Genomic DNA, 20740 nt, shown 5'->3' on the forward strand with positions numbered 1-20740 from the left:
AATGATGCTTTTGTCTATTCAACAAATATTTAGTAAGTGCTTACTATCTATAGGCCCAGTGTCAGACACTGGGATAAATTAATGGCTGGAATTTTTTTCTGCTAAGTATTTGACCTTTAAAAATGATTTTAATCCTTCTTATCCCCAGGTTTTGAAGAAGGGCAGAAATATGCTGAGAAAATAGTGGCCAAACACAAAGAAGTTCTTGAATCTATCACTGAATTATGTAGCTTTCTCACAGAGCTTGAAGAAAAGCTGAAGGTAATTTCTTCTTACCAGAATATGTATGTTTAAAAGATAAAAATTAAAATGTGTGGACCAAGTGTCTTCTAGTGCAAAGATGTTCTAATGCAAATTCTCAAGAGACATTATGTGCACATTTGTTTCACAACTTTCTAACATAATTACTTGGTTGTTTTTAATAGTTAATTCTGTTTCTTTCCCATCACTGTAGAGAAAAATGTTGCTGAGAATGAAGGTTAAGCACAATTAAGGTGTCTTGTTTACATTTTCATGGATCATATCCTAATGGATAAATGTGTGCCATTAAAATCAAAGTCTATATTATTGTGGTTCAGTTGCTCAGTCAGTATCCTTATGTTTTCATTCATAAATAATGAACATAAGTTATTTTATTCTCTTCCAAATTGTGGCCCCAGAGAAAATAAAACTAATCTTCGGGTATTATAGTCATTGAACATTTAGCTTTGTGGAAATATTAATCATTAGCATCTTTCATGGAATAATAAAATTGATGGTAAAAATAAATATGTTTATGATTTGTCTAGGTAAAATCCAGTTAAAATAGAGAAATATATGTATATACATGCGTACATACCTATGTACATAGGTATGTACATACACACATATGTATTTTTTGTCTTTGTCATTTCCAAACTGATTTCATTAGTGTTCTTTTCATAACTGAATGAAAGAACGAGTTATCTAGGATTGAAACAGTGGTAAGGTAATTAAGAGTACAGACTCTAGGGTAAAACACAGCCGCCTAGGAATACCAACTCTCCAAATTATTGTATTTGTGAATGGGGATTTAATGTATTAAGGGTATATTTCTTAATGACCCTGAGTCTCCATTTCCTGATCCATAAAATGCAGGAAACAGAGGAAACTAATCACAGGATAGCCCTGAGCACTGAATGTGAAGACACCCATGATTATTGCTGTGATTTCTGTTGGTATGGAGACACAATGGTGCTCTTGCAGTTTAGAACAGACTTATATTTATTTTCAGCAAGTATTTTTTCTGTATGAATTTCCATGTCAGATATTTGAGTAACATTCTCTTCAAAATAGTTTGCTAAGCTTTTAATTCAGTGGGCATCCAATCAAATTGTTTTTTCTCCCTTTGGTTGAGAATCTACATTTTCCCATTTTTACCATTTTAAATAATACTATACTCCATGGCTGATTCATGTCAATGTATGACAAAACCCACTGCAATGTTGTGAAGTAATTAGCCTCCAACTAATAAAAATAAATGAAAAAAAAATAATAATAAAAAGAAAGAAATTCATCCTGTGAACAACAACAACAAAAAATACTACAGTGAACATCTTCGTATATGAAACTTTTTTCTTTCTTTTGTATTATTACCTACACAAAAATTCTTTGCTTTCCATAAATGTTTTGCAATTATAATGCCACCAGTAACGTATGAATGCCCCTTACATTTTATACTATCTTTTTCAACATTTTTCATTTCCTCCTCACCTTTACCCCAACCCCTGAGGATGTGTCCCTTCTCCTGACTTTTGAAACGCAGCCCAAAATATCATTGCTCTTTTCCACTCTTGCTGCCATCTGCAGCATCTCTCCCATTTATGTTGCACATCTCCAAGTGAGCTCCACTGATGGGGAATACGTATAAATCTATGGCTGATTCATATCAATGTATGACCAAAAAAAATAAATAAATAAAAAAAATAAATTTAAAAAAAAAATATGCTCTCTTAAAGAGATACCCCTTTCCAGCTTTTCTGCTTCATGCTATTCTTCCTGAAAGCTGTTTCCACTCTCTGCCTCCTTCCACTTTCCCCCTTCCTCCCACACCCCCGGGAGTCAGAATGGTACCCTCTCTTTCTCATTCCCAACTTTCCATTGGATTCTCTTTTGCTAGTCAGGAGCCTCCTACTTATTGACTCCTGCTAGATGATACTGCTTGTGTCATTTTTAAATTCAAAACACCTCCCTACAGACTCTTCTTTGCTTACCAAATGAAGGTCAGACTCAAGGATTTCCAGTGTTGTGGAATTGATTGTCTTTCCAAACCATTGTGCTTCTCCACTCATGGTTGGTTCTGACCTCCTGCCCCACACTGCCAGGTCTGCTTCTAAATTTTACAGTCGCCCCTCATATCCACAGTTCTGCTTTCCTCAGTTTTGGGTACCTGAAGTCAACCTCAATCAGAAAATATTAAATGAAAAACTCCAAAAGTAAATATTTTTTATGTTTTAAATTATGAGAGACCATATTCACATAACTTTTATTATAATATATTGCTATACTTGTTATATTTTATTATCATTGTTATTAATCACATACCCTACCTGATTTGTAAATTAAACTTTATCATGGATATGTATGTACTGGAAAAAAATGTAGTAACATATACATAGTATTTTCTGCAGTTTCAGGCATCTGCTGTGGGTCTTGGAATGTATCTTCTACACATAAAGGCAGACTACTGTACTTCACACATACACGACCTTCCATCTCTCTTATCTAAATGGTTCGCTCAAGGCCAAACGCAAATATCACCTCCTCCACAATTCCTTTCTTAGCTGTGTCACTCCCTCTCTGATCCGCTGTAGCACCAGTGTTCCTTCCTACCATAATCATCACATATATCTACTGTGATCATCCAGCCACTCTCCTAGATTATACATGAGGAAACCCTGTTCAGTTCAGCATCCCACACAACATTTAACAATATGTTTTGCCTAAAACAGGTTTTCCAAAAAGGTTTTGGCATTTATAGTAAACACCCAAAGGATTGGTACAGAAAAAAAAAAATCAGTAGCTCAAAAAAGTTTGATTTGGGTGGATATAGAAATGAGGAAGGGCCTCTATGGCAAGAGAAACAGGCATCAGCATTGCCCTTAGGAGTTAGAGCCTAAACAAAACCCTGTCAAAGGATGCTAACACTTTACAGATGTTTCTATGAGAGCATAAATGTCTGGGTTTTGTTTTTAAGGATGACTCTATGGCTCTCTTTTGCAGGAGTTCATTAAAAAATCAGGCCTGGAAATCCCTGTCAAGGTTAAAATAGTGATAATAATCCTTTCTCTTTGTGTAGAATTTTGATATTTACAGAGGATTTTCATAAATATTACCTCAGTGTTTTCCAAATAACCTTGTGATGGTAATAAGGTAGATGTTGCTTTCTTTGTTTTAAAAATCAGAGAGGGTAAAAATGCTTTATTTGAGGACTCACACTTAGTGGTGGATCTGGAGTAGAACCTTAGTTATAATTCAAAATCTAATACTCCTTCCACAACTGTCACTTTATTATATTTTTTATTAAAATATAGTTGATTTACAATATCATGTTATTTTCAGGTGGCACAGTGATTCAGATACACACACATACACACACACACATATGTATTCCTTTTTCCTTATAGGTTGTTACAAAATATTGAGTATAGTTCCCTGTGCTATATGGCAGGTCCTTGTTAGCTATTGATTTTATGTATAGTAATGTATATATGCTAATCCCAACCTTCTAATCTATAGCCCCCACTACCCTTTCTCCTTCGGTAACCATACATGTGCTTTGCATGTTTGTAAACCTCTTTCTGTTTTGTAAATAAGTTCATTTGTATAATTTTTTTTCACATTCCAATATAAATGATATCATATGATATTTGTCTTTGTCTGGTTTACTTCACTTAGTACGATAATCTCTAGGTCCATCCATGTTGCTGCGAATGGCATTATTTCATTCTTTTTGTGGCTAACATTCCACTGCATATATGTACCACATCTTATTTATCCATTCACTTGTCAGGGGCCATTTAGGTTGCTTCCATGTCTTGGCTACTGTAAATAGTTCTGTAATTAATGTTGGGGTGCATGTATCTTTTTGAATTATGGTTTTCTTTGGTTATATGCCCAGGAGTGGGATTGCTGGATCAATTGATATTTCTATTTTTAGTTTTTTAAGAATCCTCCATACTGCTCTCCATAGTGGTTGTACTAATTTGCATTCCACTTTGGAATTAGGTATAGAGTATATACTAAAGCAGAGTAATTTATCAAATAACATAAACCGGTGTAAGTTTTAGAGTTGGAGGTAAGAGCTGAATCTCCCCAGTAAATGTCTGCCCAAATCCTTTGAGTTGATATAACATGTACACTTTGAGAAGTATGCCTGTTTCTTTAAGGCCTATCTAATGCCCATGTTCCAGGTGGTATAGAGTAGCTTCTGTTGCCATATTCTTGTTCAGTAGCTAAGCCACATCCCTCTCTTTTTAACTCTGTGAACTACAGCACACCAGGATTCCCTGTCCTTCACTATCTCCTGGAGTTTGCTCAGACTCATGTCCATTGAGTCAGTGATGCCATCCAACCATCTCATCCTCTGCCACCCCTTCTCCTCTTGCCCTCAATCTCTCCCAGCATCAGGGTCTTTTCCAGTGAATCGGCTCTTCACATCAGGTGGCCAAAGTATTGGTGCTTCAGCTTCAGCATCAGTCCTTCCAATGAATGTTCAGGGTTGATTTCTTTTAAGATTTACTGGTTTCATCTCCTTGTAGTTCAAGGGACCATCAGGGGTCTTCTCCAGCACCACAGTTCAAAAGCATCAATTTTTTGGTGCTCAGCCTTCTTTATAGTCCAACTCTTACATCCATACATGACTACTGGAAAAATCGTAGCTTTGACTATATGGACCTTTGTCGGCAAAATGATGTCTCTGCTTTTTAATATGCTGTCTAGGTTGGTAATAGCTTTTCTTCCAAGGAGCAAGTGTCTTTTAATATCATGGCTGTAGTCACTGTCCACCGTGATTCTGAAGTCCAAGAAAATAATGTCTGTCACTGTTTCCATTGTTTCCCCATCTATTTGCCATGAAGTGATGGGAGCGGATGCCATGATCGTAGTTTTATGAATGTTGAGTTTTAAGCCAACTTTTTCACTCTCCCCTTTCACTTTCATCAAGAGGCTCTTTAGTTCCTCTTCACTTTCTGCCATAAAGGTGGTATCATCTGCATATCTGAGGTTGTTGATATTTCTCCTGGCCATCTTGATTCCAGCTGTGATTCATCCAGCCAGATATTCCTCATGATGTACTCTGCATATAAGTTAAATAAACAGGGTGACAATATACAGCCTTGACATACTCCTTTCCCAATTTGGAACCAGTCTATTGTTCCATGTCCAGTTCTAACTGTTGCTTCTTGACCTGCATACAGGTTTCTCAGGAGGCAGGTAAGATATCTGGTATTCCCCTATTATAGCAAGAACTTTCTTCCTGCTGGACCTTTGAACAGCCAATTTTTATTGGCAGTGAACTTTTATCAAAGAGGAATGAGACCTGGAAATAACTGTATAAATCATTTCATGGGAGTACGCCAGCCTTTTGTTGGATACATTTGCTGAATGACTGCCAACTTTACTGGCCCAGGCTCTCACTAATCTTCACTTTGTACAGCAGGGAGATGTTTTAAAGTTGAATCTGAATTTGGAAGACTTCCATGATGATTGCGTTGACCTACTAAAAGAACCAGCAAGAAATAAGCAGACAATATTCAATGATGGAAGGAATAAGGTAAAGAAATCCATGTATCCTCAGATACTTATTGCTTTAGTTTTGAGGTTAGCATCATTGTGCATTGGAAAAAAAATGAATTGAAGCCTTATTATCTTTCTGAATCGTCCAGTGTGGATGCAGTGAATGTCCTTTTCCCTTCTTTTCTACTCATTACTTAGTCTTTCTTCTATCACGGGTGCTTTGACCTCAGAGTCTCTCCCATTGAATACTGGAACCATAGCAATTCACAGTGGCATTGGGACAGTCAGTCAGACACCACACTATTGCCCCAAACTTTTGTTTCTCCCATGTTTAACTGCCTTTCTTGTTGACCTTTCAATCCCAACTTCAAATTTTACTTCTCCCTCTTTATCATACCACCAAGCTATGATTTTGTTGTTTTACACTACCCATTGGAAAACCTTAATACATGAAATTAGATTGTATCTGGTTCCCATAGAATCTACATCTAACATGATATTTCTAGGAATATGTACTAAAACATAGAATGCAACTGAAAGATAAACACTAAAGTATTTATAGAAATGTTAAATTATTTTAAAATCTATGCAGGCATATAAATTAAGCATGTAGCAAAAACTGCAAATACTCACAAAATGCAAATACATTTCAGAAGCATTATTTAAATTGCATCATTATGGATTTTCAGTATAAGTTGTTCACTATCTATTCATAGCTCCTGGACTATAATTAGCTCTTGATTTTATGCATTGCCAAGTTTGCTGCCAGTGTTTGTCTCTCTCCCAAGGAACTGATGGGACAAGCAGAGTCAACGTTATTCTCAACTGCTCCCAAATAAAATAAAATATACCTTTTGTGGCACGAGAGTCTAAAAAATCTCCCCACTTATTGCCATCATCTCATGGAGAAAGACATCTTTTCTTAAATTAAATATGGTATTTAGAACTTCCTTATAGGTCCTTTTATGCAGGTTAAATCTATGTCAAGGTCTCATGCAATTATACAACCACCAGGCAGCAAGTACCATATTAAGTAAATTAACATGTTTTTGTGTGGGATGGCCTTGTAGCATTTAAACCCTGGCTCATCTCTGAGGCAAAGGACAGCTGCCAAACCTTAGCTGGACCTCAGTCTTGTATCAAATGATCTTTGGTTACTCTGATTGTCTAAATCAGGTTTTCTCAACCTCAGTACTATTGACACTTTGACCCTAAGAATCCTTTGTTGTGGGAGCTGTCCAGGTGCATTGTAGGGTGTTTAGGAGCACCTCTGGCCCCTGTGGACTAGAAGCCAGCAGTACCCACTCTCCAACCACTTGTGACAGCCAAAAATTGTCTATAGAAGTTATCAAGGTCCCCACGGGGGGGAAATCAACTTTGATTGAGACCAACTAGTCGAAATAATAAAGAATAACATTAAATGCATCACATTTTCTTAACTAAGTTTCAAGAGATACTAAATTCAACATCATATGATTTTTTTTTTAGATTCTACATGGTCAACAACATATATCTACTAAAATTAGAAACAAAAGCTATTGCTACCGAAACACACTCATTTATACTTAGTAAAAATGCCTTTTCTTGCTTTTCTTAGTAAGAAATCAAAGGAACAGGTTCCTTTTAAATAAAGCAAGATTTATTTTCATTGAGAAATCACTTTTACTTTAATATAAATTAAAAGACATGATAGATCATCAGCATTTAGGATAAAAGTGAAAATCCATGATTACAACTGTCAAGATCTCATTGACCTTATTTCACATATGCCTTCTGGCACAACTGGCAAAGTGAAAGGGTGGCAGTAAATTTCTCTGTTAAACAGTTCAGTCATATTTACCCTCTTATTGTCTCTATCATTTGCATTATAAGTCCAATGTAATGAGTTCCTAAAATGCCATGTGGGAAGATAACCAGAAGCACCAAATAAAAAACATATCTGGAAGTCACTGGATTCAATTCTAATACCCTTACACAATGTTATTTTTCTCCAAAACATTATTTGAGTCAGAAAGAACAATTCCACCAAACTATTGCAAGAATGTATTCATCACAGGATTTTTTTTCCTGGAGATAGTAAAGCGCTTCTCATTTTTCTGACTCCAACAATGCAGCTGGTGAAATTGGGCCATTCAGTAAATACAGTGCCCGTTGTACTGCTAACAGATCAGTGGTGGTGTTTTATTCCCTAAGGTGAGCACTGAAGCTAAATCCACAGGAATATCTGAAAACCCCTAAGGTTAGGCAGAGGCACAGAGTATAAGAGCCTTGCCTAAAATCACAGAGCTATTTAAGACTTGCATTTACAGTTACAGAATTCTAGTACTAGAAGGAATTTAACAATTATCTGATCGAATCTCATTTTACAGTTGAGGAAACTGAGGCCAGAAGAGATGAAGTATTTTGCCCTCCAGAAATCACAGAAAGTAGTATCAGAACTGGGTTGGCTGGCAGCCCAGTTCTCCTGAATTTCAGCCATGTAGCTTTTTTTCATAAGACGGAAAGGGAGTTCTAAGAAACTGCTGCATACAAATATAACTAAGTTATTATGTAATGATACTGTAGATTCGCATGCCAAATTTTTTCCCTCTTGCCATTCATCTGTTACACAATGATTAATGAAGGAGTAGCATGGAAGTACTTTCACAGCACAAAATTCAGGGGAATGCTTTTATCAAAGTGACTGAGGACAGCCCCTGGGCCTTCCTCCACTGATCCTGATCACCTGGTTGGAGGAGTAAGATGTTCTTCAGACATTTGCTTTGGCAAAAAAATGGAAAGGACTAAAGTGTTCTTCACCGCCTTTCTGTTCTCTCTTATCTGTCCTCCCCAAATTCTCAAAGGTATCAAGTTGCCCCCTGACTGCCCAAATCCCCTTCCAAAGGCCTTTCCCAGAAATGCCTTTCATAGCCCAAGCCCTGTGTTCAAAATCTTTCTTTATCCACTTCCTACTTACCTTAAATCTGATTTGTCCCAAGAGAAGGTTATCTATTGTGGAGATATTTGGGAAGATAAAGTCTTGTGGTGATCGCTTAAATTTCCCACCTAGAAGGCTCCCCACCCTACGGACTTGGACAATTGGTGCTATACATGTAGTTAAATGGATATAGTATATCCCTATATTCTCTCTTCCAAGATGCTCACTTTGTTTGCCCACATGGTGAAGTGAAGAAGTGAAGTGAAGTTGTTCAGTCGTGTCCAACTCTTTGCGACCCCATGGACTATAGCCTACCAGGCTCCCCTGTCCATGGGATTTTCCAGGCAAGAGTACTGGAGTGGGTTGCCACATGGTAGTGATTATAAAGTCAAGTGATAATATCCATCAGTGAAAATTAAAGAAGTTCAGAAATCCTGACAGAGATAATATATGAGGCTATAGATTGAGGATTAAGTAAAAGTTCATTGATCATTATGTATGAAAGTGTGGTGAGATCTTTGAAGGGAAGAGTATAGAGAGAAAATTAGAGAACTTAAAGTCAAGATCACAATCATTCATATATTTAGAAGATGAGAAAAAAAGGAATCAACAAAGACAAAATTGAGAATGAGCTATGTTTTGATGCAGTAAATCAGTTTCCCAGCCACTTTGCCAGAGCTCATCAGATTAATGCAAATATACCCTGTCTGTGCTGAGATACATGGATTTATCTACCTCTTTCTACTAATGGCAGTGGGTCCCTGGTGGCTTAGCTAGTAAAGAATTTGCCCACAATGCCAGAAACTCAGGTTTGATCCCTGGGTTGGGAAGATCCCCTGCAAAAAGGGAATGGCAACCCACTTCAGTATTCTTGCCTGGAGAACTCCATTGACAGAGGAGCCTGGTGTGCTAGAGTCCATGGAATTGCGAAGAGTTGGACACAACTGAGTGACTACACTTTCACTTTTCTTTACTACTAATGGCAAAACATGGCTTTATGATTGAGAAATGTTAAAAATAGTTGGTATATGTGAATGTTTGAAAACCATTCTTATAAAGGAAAACTAGTAGATGCAGGAAACAATAGCTTATTGAATTCTAAAATGGATTTTTATAAAATTGCATAATGACTTAAAAACTGAAAGCTTATTTCCATTTGAGAATAAAGACAGAAGTGCCAAAAGCTAACATGATTTATGCAAAAAAAACTTGTGTTAAACTCACTTTATTTTGCTTTCTGAGATGATTATTTAACAGAAAATTCTAGGTTTGTGCCACAGATAAAATTTATTGGGATTTCAGGAAGTCATTTGATTAACACATTCACAATAACTCTCTTAAGGTAAGTGGAGAAATATGAACTGAACAGCCATTCAGTCAGGTTACAGCTGTGTCCAAGAGTGTTAAGTATTTTATCAGTATCAACCTGGAAGACAGTTTGCCTTGCCCTGGGGAGACAGCTGGCTTTGTACTAAACTTTGCAGTGTTCAACACTTTTATCAATAGTTCAGTTAAGTTCAGTCACTCAGTCATGTCCAACTCTTTGTAACCCCATGGACTGCAGCATACCAGGCTTCCCTGTCTATCACCAACCCCCAGATCTTGCTCAAACTCACATCCATTGCATCGGTGATGCCATCCAACCATCTCATCCTCTGTTGTCCCCTTCTCCTCCTGCCTTCAGTTCAGTTCAGTCGCTCAGTCGTGTCTGACTCTTTGTGACCCCATGAACCGCAGTACACCAGGCCTCCCTGTCTATCACCAACTCCCGGAGTCCACCCAAACCCATGTCCATTGTGTTGGTGATGCCATCCAACCATCTCATCCTCTGTCGTCCCCTTCTCCTCCTGCCCTCAATCTTTCCCAGCATCAGAGTCTTTTCAAATGAGTCAGCTCTTTGCATCAGGTGGCCAAAGTATTGGAGTTTCAGCTCCAACATCAGTCTCTCCAATGAACACCCAGAACTGATCTCCTCCTGCCTTCAATCTTTCCCAGTATCAGGGTCTTATCCAGTGAGTTAGTTCTTTGCATCAGGTGGCCAAAGTATTGGAGCTTAAGCTTCAACATCAGTCCTTCCAATGAATATTCAGGACTGATTTCCTTTAGAATTGACTGGTTTGATCTCCTTGCAATCCAAGGAACTCTCAAGAAGTCTTCTCCAACACCACAGTTCAAAAGCATCAATTCTTTGGTGTTCAGCCATCTTTATGGTCCAATTGCCACATCCATACATGACTATTGGAAAAACCATAGCTTTGTCTATGCAGACCATTGTTGGCAAAGTAATGTCTCTGCTTTTTAATATGCTGTCTAGGCTTGTCACAGCTTTTCTCCCAAGGAGCAAGCATCTTTTAATTTCATGGCTGCAGTCACCATCTGCAGTGATTTTGGAGCCCCAGAAAATAAACTCTCCCACTGTTGTCATTGTTTCCCCATCTATTTGTCATGAAGTGATGTGACCAGATGCCATGATCTTAGTTTTTTTAATGTTGAGTTTTAAGCCAGGTTTTTCACTCTCCTCTTTCACTTTCATCAAGAGGTGCTTTAGTTCCTCTTCACTTTCTGCCATAAAGGTGGTGTCATCTGCATATCTGAGGTTACTGATATTTCTCCCTGCAGTCTTGATTCCAGCTTGTGATTCATCCAGCCTGGCATTTTGCATGATGTACTCTACATATAAGTTAAATAAACTGGGTGACAATATACAGCCTTGATGTACTCCTTTCCCAGTTTGGAACCAGTCCGCTGTTCCATGTCCAGTTCTAAGTGTTGCTTCTTGACCTGCATGCAGGTTTTTCAGAAGACAAGTAAGGTAGTCTGGTAGTCCCATCTCTTTAAGAATTTTCCTCAGTTTGTTGTGATCTACACAGTCAAAAGCTTTCATATAGTCAATGAAGCAGAAGTAGATGTTTTTTTCTGGAATTCTCTTGCATCTTCTGTGATCCAGTGGATGTTAACTTGATCTCTGGTTTCTCTGCCTTTTCTAAATCCCACTTGAACAAGAAGTTCTCAATTCACGTACTGTTGAAGCCTAGCTTGGAGAATTTTGAGAATCAAAATTGCAAATCAGTAGTCCTGTGTGATTCTTATAAAAACAAAAGAAGAACTAATAAAATCACTTTCATAAAAATGTAGCATATAGATCAAAGAGATGATGATTCTACCCATTACTTTCCACCTGGAAAGTAAATAAGTCCAAGAAATAAGCACATTTGGGGGATAACATTAATAATTTGAAAGGTTTCTAGAAAAAGATTTGAGAGAACTCTCTCTTATTGTCAGTAGAAATTATCTGGTATTGTTATTTTTAATGGAAAGTATTTTTCTACTTCAGGAATTATAGGGAGTAAATATATATATATACATATATAAATAATTATATATAATATAATTATATATATACTCATAAATATATAAATAATTATATATAATATAATAAATAAATATATTTATATATAAATATAAATATATATATGTATATTTCCTTGGATTCCCTTCATGAGTCTATCAGCATCTGAAAGTGAGACACTTGAGTCAGGAATTAGTAACCAGTTAAGCTGGATTGGAAGTCAGGGGTGGGACGTTTCTAGTGGGTTTCCCAAAATTTCATCTCTGATGAGACAGACTTGGCTTCCCAGTCACTTGGGTGCACAGCTGAACAACACAGGCTTCCCATACAGAGGTGTTCATGCCTTAGAACTAATGTGGATGCACCCACTTGGTGGAAGGCAGATCCAAAAGAGAGAGCCTCAGAGAGACAGAGCTGACCATGCTCACTTTCTTCTTCCAAACCCACAGCTTCATAAGTCAGTTCCTTCCTAGGGGGAGTATGAAGTGGGGGGATTAGTCTGGAGTTTTACCCAAATTTTTCTCCTCAGCCTGTTGCATAGGCTGCCCAAAGAAGTCATTGAGAAGTTGCCTGCCTCTGCATGATCCTAAGATTAACAAATGTGCTTGCTATCCTATGAAGTTATTCTTAACATGAATAAAGTATCAAATTATTTTCCAAGAAAGTACTCTTTCAGGAAAAAGTATTCAAACAGGGGCTCTCAGAATGGTGTAGAGGAGATTCTTAGACTATTTTTGGATCAAAGTCACTGTGAAAAGGAAAATAAGCACTCCACTTTCAGGAAGAGGTGGAAAGAAAGACAGAGCTAAGCTGTGGTAGGAAAACCAAAAGAAGGAGGGGCATGCCCTATGCAATATGTGTTTATTTAGTGACTTTTTAATTGAAGTATAGTTGATTTACAATGCTGTGTTAATTTCTGCTGCACAACAAAGTGATTCGGTTATACATATATATACATGTATCATTTTCATTATGGTTTATCATAGGATAGGGAATATAGTTTCCTATATACAGTAGTACCTTATTGTTTATTTGTTCTCTATATAATAGCTTACATCTGATAAACCCAACCTCCCAATCCATCTCTCCCCTAACTTCCCCCTACCATGGCAACCACAAGTTGCCATGTCTATGAGTCTCTTTCTGTTTCAAAGATAAGTTCATTTGTGTCATATTTTAGATTCCACATACAAGTGATACTGTATTGTATCTGTCTTTCTCTTTCTGATTTATTTCACTTAGTATGGCAAAATTTCTAAGTCCATCCATGTTGTTGCAGATGGCATTATTTCATTCTTTTTTTAAATAGCTGAATACTATTCTGTTGTGTATATATATGAACCACATCTTTATCCACTCCTCTGTTGATGGACACTTAGGTTGTTGCTGTGTCTTTGCTATTTCCGTGTCTTTGCTATTGTGAATAGTGCTCTGTGTACATAGGGGGTGTGTACCTTTTTAAATTAGAGTTTTGTCTGGATATATGCTGAGGAATGGGATTGCTGGATGATATGGTAATTCTATCTTTAGTTTTCTGAGGTACCTCCATCCTGTTCTCCACAATAGCTGCACCAACTTACATTCCCACCAACAGTGTAGGAGAACTCCCTTTTCTCCACATCCTCTCCAGCGTTTATTTTTTGTAGATTTCTTAACAATGGCCATTCTGACTGGTGGGAAGTGATAACTCTTTGTAGTTTTCATTTGCATTTCTCTAATAATTAGTGATGTTAAGCATCTTTTCCTGTGCCTATTGGCCATCTGTATGTCTTCTTTGGAGAAATATCTATTTATCCTTTGCCCATATTTTAATTGTTGCTTAGTTGTATGAGATCTGGTTTGTCATATTCTTTACAAATATTTTATCCCACTAGGAATTTTTTTTAATGAGAAAAGCTTTTAAGAACTTCTGGCTTTAGACTCAGGATTTAAATTTCTACTAAATGGCTGAAGGAAACCACTTTTTCTCAACTGGGTTTATGCTTTCTCTGAAGATAAGTCATGTATGTAGAATAGTAGAAGGCATATTGTTTTGCTTTTAATCTTCAACCTGAAAACATATTTATTTCTCAAAAATCACTTGTATATGTAAGGAATAGAACTATGGGCTAAAATGAAGAACTCAAACTCAAAACAGAACACAACTTTTTTATGTGCAAGTGGTAGTAACAGGACAAAAACCAGTAACTGTTAAATTAAGTAAAAATGCACCCCAAATGCTGTGGAAAGGCAAAGAAAGAAGTGGATATAGAACAAGCAGGTTGGGATAGATGAGATCTCTTTCAGCTTCAATATTGTTTTGAGTCCATGCCAGAAAGGATATTTGAACCTCTTATCAAACCAGAGATGGATGTGGACAAGTGGAGAGAAATCCTAGAAAAGAGTAAGTGAAATGGATCACTGGTTTCCTCAGTCTCCTAGCATGACATATGTTCCACATGGGGCAGAAAGACAAGTGGCAAGTGTTCCTCCACTGTGTCTTGGTGCGTTCTCCAGCAAAAGGCCACAATGTATGATTGTTCCCTTTGTATCTACTTCCCCACTAGGCTGGCATCTCCAGGAGGGAAGGATTCTACCTAGTTTTACTCACCATTTATCTCTCCTGTGTCTAGCATAGCAGCCAGTACATAATAGGTACTCAGTAGATATTTTTCATTGTAAGAATAAAACTAAGGGTCTTTTAGAAAATAAAACCAGTCATTAAAAAATGGCTTTATCTATATGAGTTATCTACAGTTTTCAAATTCATAGAGACAGAAAATAGAAGGGGCTGAGAAGGGGAGAATAGGAGGTTAGTGTTTTATTGGTACAGACTTTGAATTTGTAAACAGGAAAAGGTTCTGGAGATGGATAATGGAGATGGTTGCATGACAACATGAATGTCCCTAATGCCACTGAACTGTACACTTAAAAATGGTTAAAATGGTAAATGTTAGATTGTGTGTATATTTTGCCACAATAATTTAAAAAAAGGAATGGCTTTCCTGAGAAAAAAGCAGGATTATTCTTGGAGGATGTGAGAATCACCTAAAAAGAAGCTTCTGATGTTTAGGAACCACATTCTATGACGTGCAGACAGATAAGTAAACCAAAGCAGAATTTGCTAGTGGAAGAAGACTCCTCAGACCATGATTTGAAAAACATGGATCCAGTCCAACCCCATCATGAGAGACGAGAACCAGGGCTTTCTCTCCTCTATTTCACAAGATCTGTCACCTCTCACTTAGCGGCCGAAGGTCAGTTTACCCATTCCTTAGTCATGGGACTGTCTATGCTCAGGTTCAGTGGACGAATGGTTTCAAGTTCTGTGAGGCTGGGGCCAGGGCCCCCAGCTGTCACTCACTGCGGTTGTTCTCAAGTTGTTTCTCCAGTTGGCTTTGTCAACATTAACTTGAAACTTTGGCTTTTCCATTTTGAAGGAGCAGGCCCAGCCAGCAGCCATCTTGGCCGTCAACGGAGCACGAAAGGGTCAGCTTCCACAGGGCGTGAAGCAGCTGGTCCCCGGCAAAGAGAGTGCTGTCCAAGGCCTGCTTCTGCCTGGAGACGTGCTTTCAGGAGAAGAATATGAGTGTGCTTCACCCGACGACATCTCCCTGCCTCCAGTCCCAGGAAGCCCCGATTCTCTCCTCGCTCCGTCCGACATGGAGCTGGAGGCGCGTGGCAGCCCGTTCCCCCGCCATCACCTCAGCGGCCACGGGATGCAGACGGGGGCCAGCGGTCCAGGAGAGGCCCCTGAATCTGGCTTTCCTCCACCTGCTGCTTTTGCTGATGCTTGCAATGATAAGAGAGAAACGTTTTCAAGTCATTTTGAGAAGCCTTCCCCCCAGGTCCAAGCCGAGCCCCCATTAACATCCCAAGGATTTCTGGAGAAGAGTACTGCCTTCCACAAAATCAGGGCTCAACTTCCAGAGAGCATGCGCAGTGAAGTGCATGACAGAGCTTCACAACAGCACCCCCAGGCTCAGGGACATTTGCTAGAAAGACCAGAGAAAATGCATGCTGATAATAACGTCACTAAAACCCGAAATAGGCTGCATGCTTCCCAGGATGCATTCTCGGGCCTCGGGTTTCATCCAGGCCCCAGCCAGGCCTGTCAGAGGCAAATGGTTCCCCGAGAAGAGATTATAAGTACGCCAGCTAAGAACAGTATGGTCAGCCTAGCTGGCCAGGCCCCTAATTTTTCCAGGCTCCTGTCTAACGTAACTGTCATGGAAGGTTCTCCAGTGACTTTGGAAGTTGAAGTAACAGGATTTCCAGAGCCTACACTGACATGGTGGGTAGCCTATAACGACAAGCCCTAAACAGAAACAAATTGAATCTCTTCTCTAAGCAAATCATTCTGTGTGCACTAACTTTAAAGTTTAGGGGAAGCCGGTTAATGTTCTACATCACGGCAGCTGTGCATGTTTCAATCTCACATCAAACCCCCAGCTCTCATTTTTAGTAACCACATGGCTAATACTCTTAAAAAATAACCATATAAAATAGTAATTTAACCAAGTCCAAAAGCACTACAACTTAGTTGCACCATTTTTTAGTATCAGTTTGACATTCCACATTTCTAAAGATTGTGGCTTGAACTTCTTTCCTACTGTTTATTTCTACACAAGCATGAAATTTTCTTGGTTTAATAACCTGAATTCAGTAAAAAAAAAAAAAAAAGCATTTGGCTATTTCCCTTTTCTGTCATTTACCTGTTTCATCTTTTCCCTCTCGCAATATAGTCACACACGCCACTTTTCTAATATTGTTTATTTCACTAAGATTTCTTTTTATAAATTTCTTCAATGTTGAAGATGGAATAAAAATATTGCCTTCATAGTTGCTTCTATGATAGGCAATAAGCCCCTTTTTGAAAGGTGGCATAATAACTGAGCTGTGAACAATGTGGTTTTACTCTAGAGACATCATTATTTTTAGCCTATTTATTTTAGTAAAAGTAAAACACAGAATACAGGTTTTAAATCATTTTTGTTATAAAAGCAGTTCTAACTTCCTTAACATGTGGGTTACTTTTAAACATTTAGAAACTTTTCAACCTTAAATGTATTTCTTTGAGGACAAAGTTACTAAAATGTGAGCACAAGTTTATACTTATAAACCAAGTAAAATAGCATTTGTTTATCATAATGTTTCAGTAGACAATAACAATTTCAATTACTGTGTTTTCCCTTTGATGGTACTTGAAGTGTGGATCAGTTATCTAAATAATTTATGAAAAAACATTGGTCTCTCAGATTATTAAATGAAATTGCACTTGGATTACAGTGCAGCCATTTATGCTTTTTGTCTTATTTTGTTGTCTTTACAATTGCATGTTTTTTTTACAGATCAGGAATTTCATATTTATGAATTTAAATATCAGTAAATTCATTATTTAATATCATTATTTAATTCATTATTAAATATTAGTTCACTCCAAATAAAAATGTTGTCTGAAGTATTTCTTGTTTTTGTCCACACACAAAAATGGCTTGGTTAGCATTTATTGTTGAAGAACTATTGTGATATTGTGGAAAAAAATATCTTGCCCTTGAATTTACAACAATTTTTCTCAGTTAACAACTGGCAAGCTGTCAGGGAATCAGTCTTAGGACACTCAGAAAAATGCAAAATCATCACTCAGGCACTGGGAATAGAAAGTGATTCAGGTTTGTCACCACTTCTTGGGTGGAACAACATGAGGAGAAATAAATAAGCAAGAATCTAGAGTGTGCAAAATAAACATTATTTGCTTTATACAATGCTGCAGCTAAGTGCTCATATTCATAAGAAACTTTTAGAAATGTGTCATTACAGTAACAATCCAATTGCATGGATGCTCTTTATAATTAGAAATCATTTTCTTCTAATGAAATTAATTCACAAAAATTAAATGAGCTCATCTTGCCAGCAAGTGCTATATCTGTACCTCCTTCTAAAGGGCACATTGGTATTCTCCAGGGATCTTTCAGGATGAGTCTGATGGGGAAGAGTCTTGCTTCAGTAGACTCTTAAGAAGTCACAAGCTGCTGTTTCATAGCAGCTGAAAGAATGACACAGGTCAGATAGAAGGTGCCATTTCCCACTCGGGGTAATTGTTGCCATGAGAATATGGTGGCCCAGTGTGACCAGATGGCCTGGTTTTGTTAAGAGGAGTTGGATATCTGAATTTTCATATGCAATAGTCTAATTGTTAAATGTCAAAAAATTCAGTGTTTAAAAAACAGTCTGAGTCCATCAAATACTTCCTTGGCCACCAGTTGCCAACCACTGCTTGAAAGATAAACAGCTCCCCTGGGTTTGTGGTTGCTACTGAGTTTCTGCTAACGCTAGAACATATTGCAGTAGCAATGGGCCCAATTGCAGTGCTTATTAGAACTTGGAAATGATGTGAATAAACCATGATCCTGACTGTAAAAATCGACTCTCTGCTTCAGGTACAAGAAGGGCCAGAAATTGTCTGCAGATGGGCACTTGCAGGTTTTACACAAGGAGACAAGACACTTGGTGTTCATTCCGAAGGTATGCGAGGCAGATGCAGGCCTCTATGTGGCGCAGGCCCAAAACCCTAGTGGCATTCTCTCCTCCAGTGTCAACCTCCACGTGACAGGTAACCACAAGCCGCCCATCACGAGGATAAACTGGATCATGCTGTGTGTCATCTATGTTACCGTGTCCCTAATGTACTGGCTGTTCACACAGTAAGTACAGGGTTGGCACCCATGGATGTCGTTCTCATGAGCCTAAAGGACAACAATACAGCTGTTTATTTTCCTGCATCTCCCATTTAGCTTCCCCCACCAAGTGTACTGCCAGTCTAGCCATATTGCTTTTTTTGGCTAATGCCACAGCTCTGTGAAATAATCTAATTTTCTTTAGTGCTCTAATGTATTTGAAGAGCTTGGTAAATCATTAGCAGTGAATCAGGATACATCTTTGAATTCTAGAAAGAGATGTGTTCCGTATAAAACCTAGTCAAATTATACCATGTTTATTCCCTCAGCTCTGTGAAATAATCTAATTTTCTTTAGTGCTCTAATGTATTTGAAGAGCTTGGTAAATCATTAGCAGTGAATCAGGATACATCTTTGAATTCTAGAAAGAGATGTGTTCTGTATAAAACCTAGTCAAATTATACCATGTTTATTCCCTCCTAATTTAAGAGCATGCAAACCAACGCTTACATAGACATGCAGATGTGAGTTTTATTTCAAAGCCAGCTGTTTGATAATCTGTTTTTAATTGTACTCATAAACATCTCTTTGTAGAGTAAGAATAGAAATGTTGAGCTAAAATTGTAACTTTCATTATTGTGCAAGATGTCTTTCAATTTTGCTTTTCCTGTCTTGATCCCTTTTATCAAAATATGTTCTATGTAGTTTCAATGTAGCCTACCTGAGTCTGAGGATGGCACTGCAAATAGTCATTCCTCCTGTTGATCTCATGGGTTTGACATTGGAGAATAAATGTGCCATCGGCTTTAAATGGAGATTGAAATTTCCATCAGCTGTGTGTGTCACAGAGCAAGGTGGAGCATAGCTGCAGAGGTGGATCTACAGTACTCCTGTCCTTCCACTGACATATTTTGGTCAGCCATGTGTATATAGTTGTAACCAACTCCTCTTGCTTCTAGTCTTGTCCTGCTGCTAACCATTTTTACAGCCATTATAGTGGTAAGGCATCTCAGTGCTCATTTTCCCATTTGGAAATGGGTTCATAATCTACCTCTTGGGCAATTGATGGTCTTCATTTCATGTCTTGTAAAGATCTGGAAAATGAAAAATACTCTATGAAGGTTAAGAGTAATTATATTCTTTAAGGTACTTTGTCATCACACTGCCTCCTGCCCACTATTTCTCCTTCAGGTATTGTTTCTTTAGAATATTAAAAATTAAAAGAGTGGAGTTAGTATGTGATTTTGAACTGTTTCCATGTAGGAAAATGATGTTTTCTGAATTGAAACTTAAATACTTTCCAATTTCTTAAGACTATCTCTTTTTCAAAGATTTGAAATTAAACTCAGGGGGATATATTTAGTATGATCTCAGAGAGAAAAAGTATATAATAGGATGACATAAGATGAAGTCTATCCTCTTCTTATAATTATCCCTGTAATATTGAAGAATGTTCTGTGCCTTTCTGAAACATGTTATTCAGAAAAGAGGATCATCATGTGAGTTCATTAAAAAAAATTAGCATGTATAGAAGCATTTGTTTTTAGATTTTAAATGTAGTCTCACCATGTTAGGGTAAAATCTATAGTTGAAAGAATATTCATTGTAGATTTTAGATAGAAGGAATTAATTATGTTGCTGTAAAGACTGTCTGCAAATAAAAATGTTTAAATTTAATATATTCAAGTTGATATTAAAAAGTTACTAGAGGTTATCTGAAGATGTGAAATGTGTGGCTAAGTAAAAATATACATGTGGCATATATTTTCTTGTGCTGTGTATTCAGTTTAATTAAAAAATTTAATCTCTTAATTTTCTTAAAAATTTTGACAGAAACCTATTAAAAACTTATGTATGCAGTATCCCAGGGAATTCATAGTCTCTTAATTCACCTATCCTTTTTGTCCAGTTTCAAGTATTGTGACTATCTTGCCAAATTGCTATTCTCATTTGAAGCTAAAGAGTAAAACCTACTTATGTCCAAAGAGGGCTGGCAGACCCAGGTAATAAATTCTTATCTTACTCTATCTCTATCTTGTTAATTTAGTGGGATCTCCCATCCCA

The 20740-nt window shown here is 37.5% G+C and overlaps 1 protein-coding gene across 6 annotated transcripts in view; it reads left to right on the forward strand.

The window, feature by feature from the left end:
- Window positions 1-18995, forward strand: part of CCDC141 (coiled-coil domain containing 141) — a 224136-nt gene extending 205141 nt beyond the window's left edge. For 4 of the 6 annotated variants that reach the window (XM_043894545.1, XM_043894541.1, XM_043894542.1 and 1 more), the window contains 4 exons: window positions 149-261; window positions 5675-5791; window positions 15440-16293; window positions 18440-18995. In XM_043894545.1, coding sequence (XP_043750480.1) covers window positions 149-261; window positions 5675-5791; window positions 15440-16293; window positions 18440-18707 — 1352 coding nt within the window. In that variant the 3' untranslated portion in view covers window positions 18708-18995. The remainder of the gene's footprint in view (window positions 1-148; window positions 262-5674; window positions 5792-15439; window positions 16294-18439) is intronic. The other 2 variants (XM_043894543.1, XM_043894544.1) reach the window with 2 other exon arrangements.
- Window positions 18996-20740: the final 1745 nt, after the last annotated feature.

This window comes from Cervus elaphus, chromosome 33 (assembly GCF_910594005.1).
Source record: "Cervus elaphus chromosome 33, mCerEla1.1, whole genome shotgun sequence".
NCBI classification, from domain to species: Eukaryota; Metazoa; Chordata; class Mammalia; order Artiodactyla; family Cervidae; genus Cervus; species Cervus elaphus.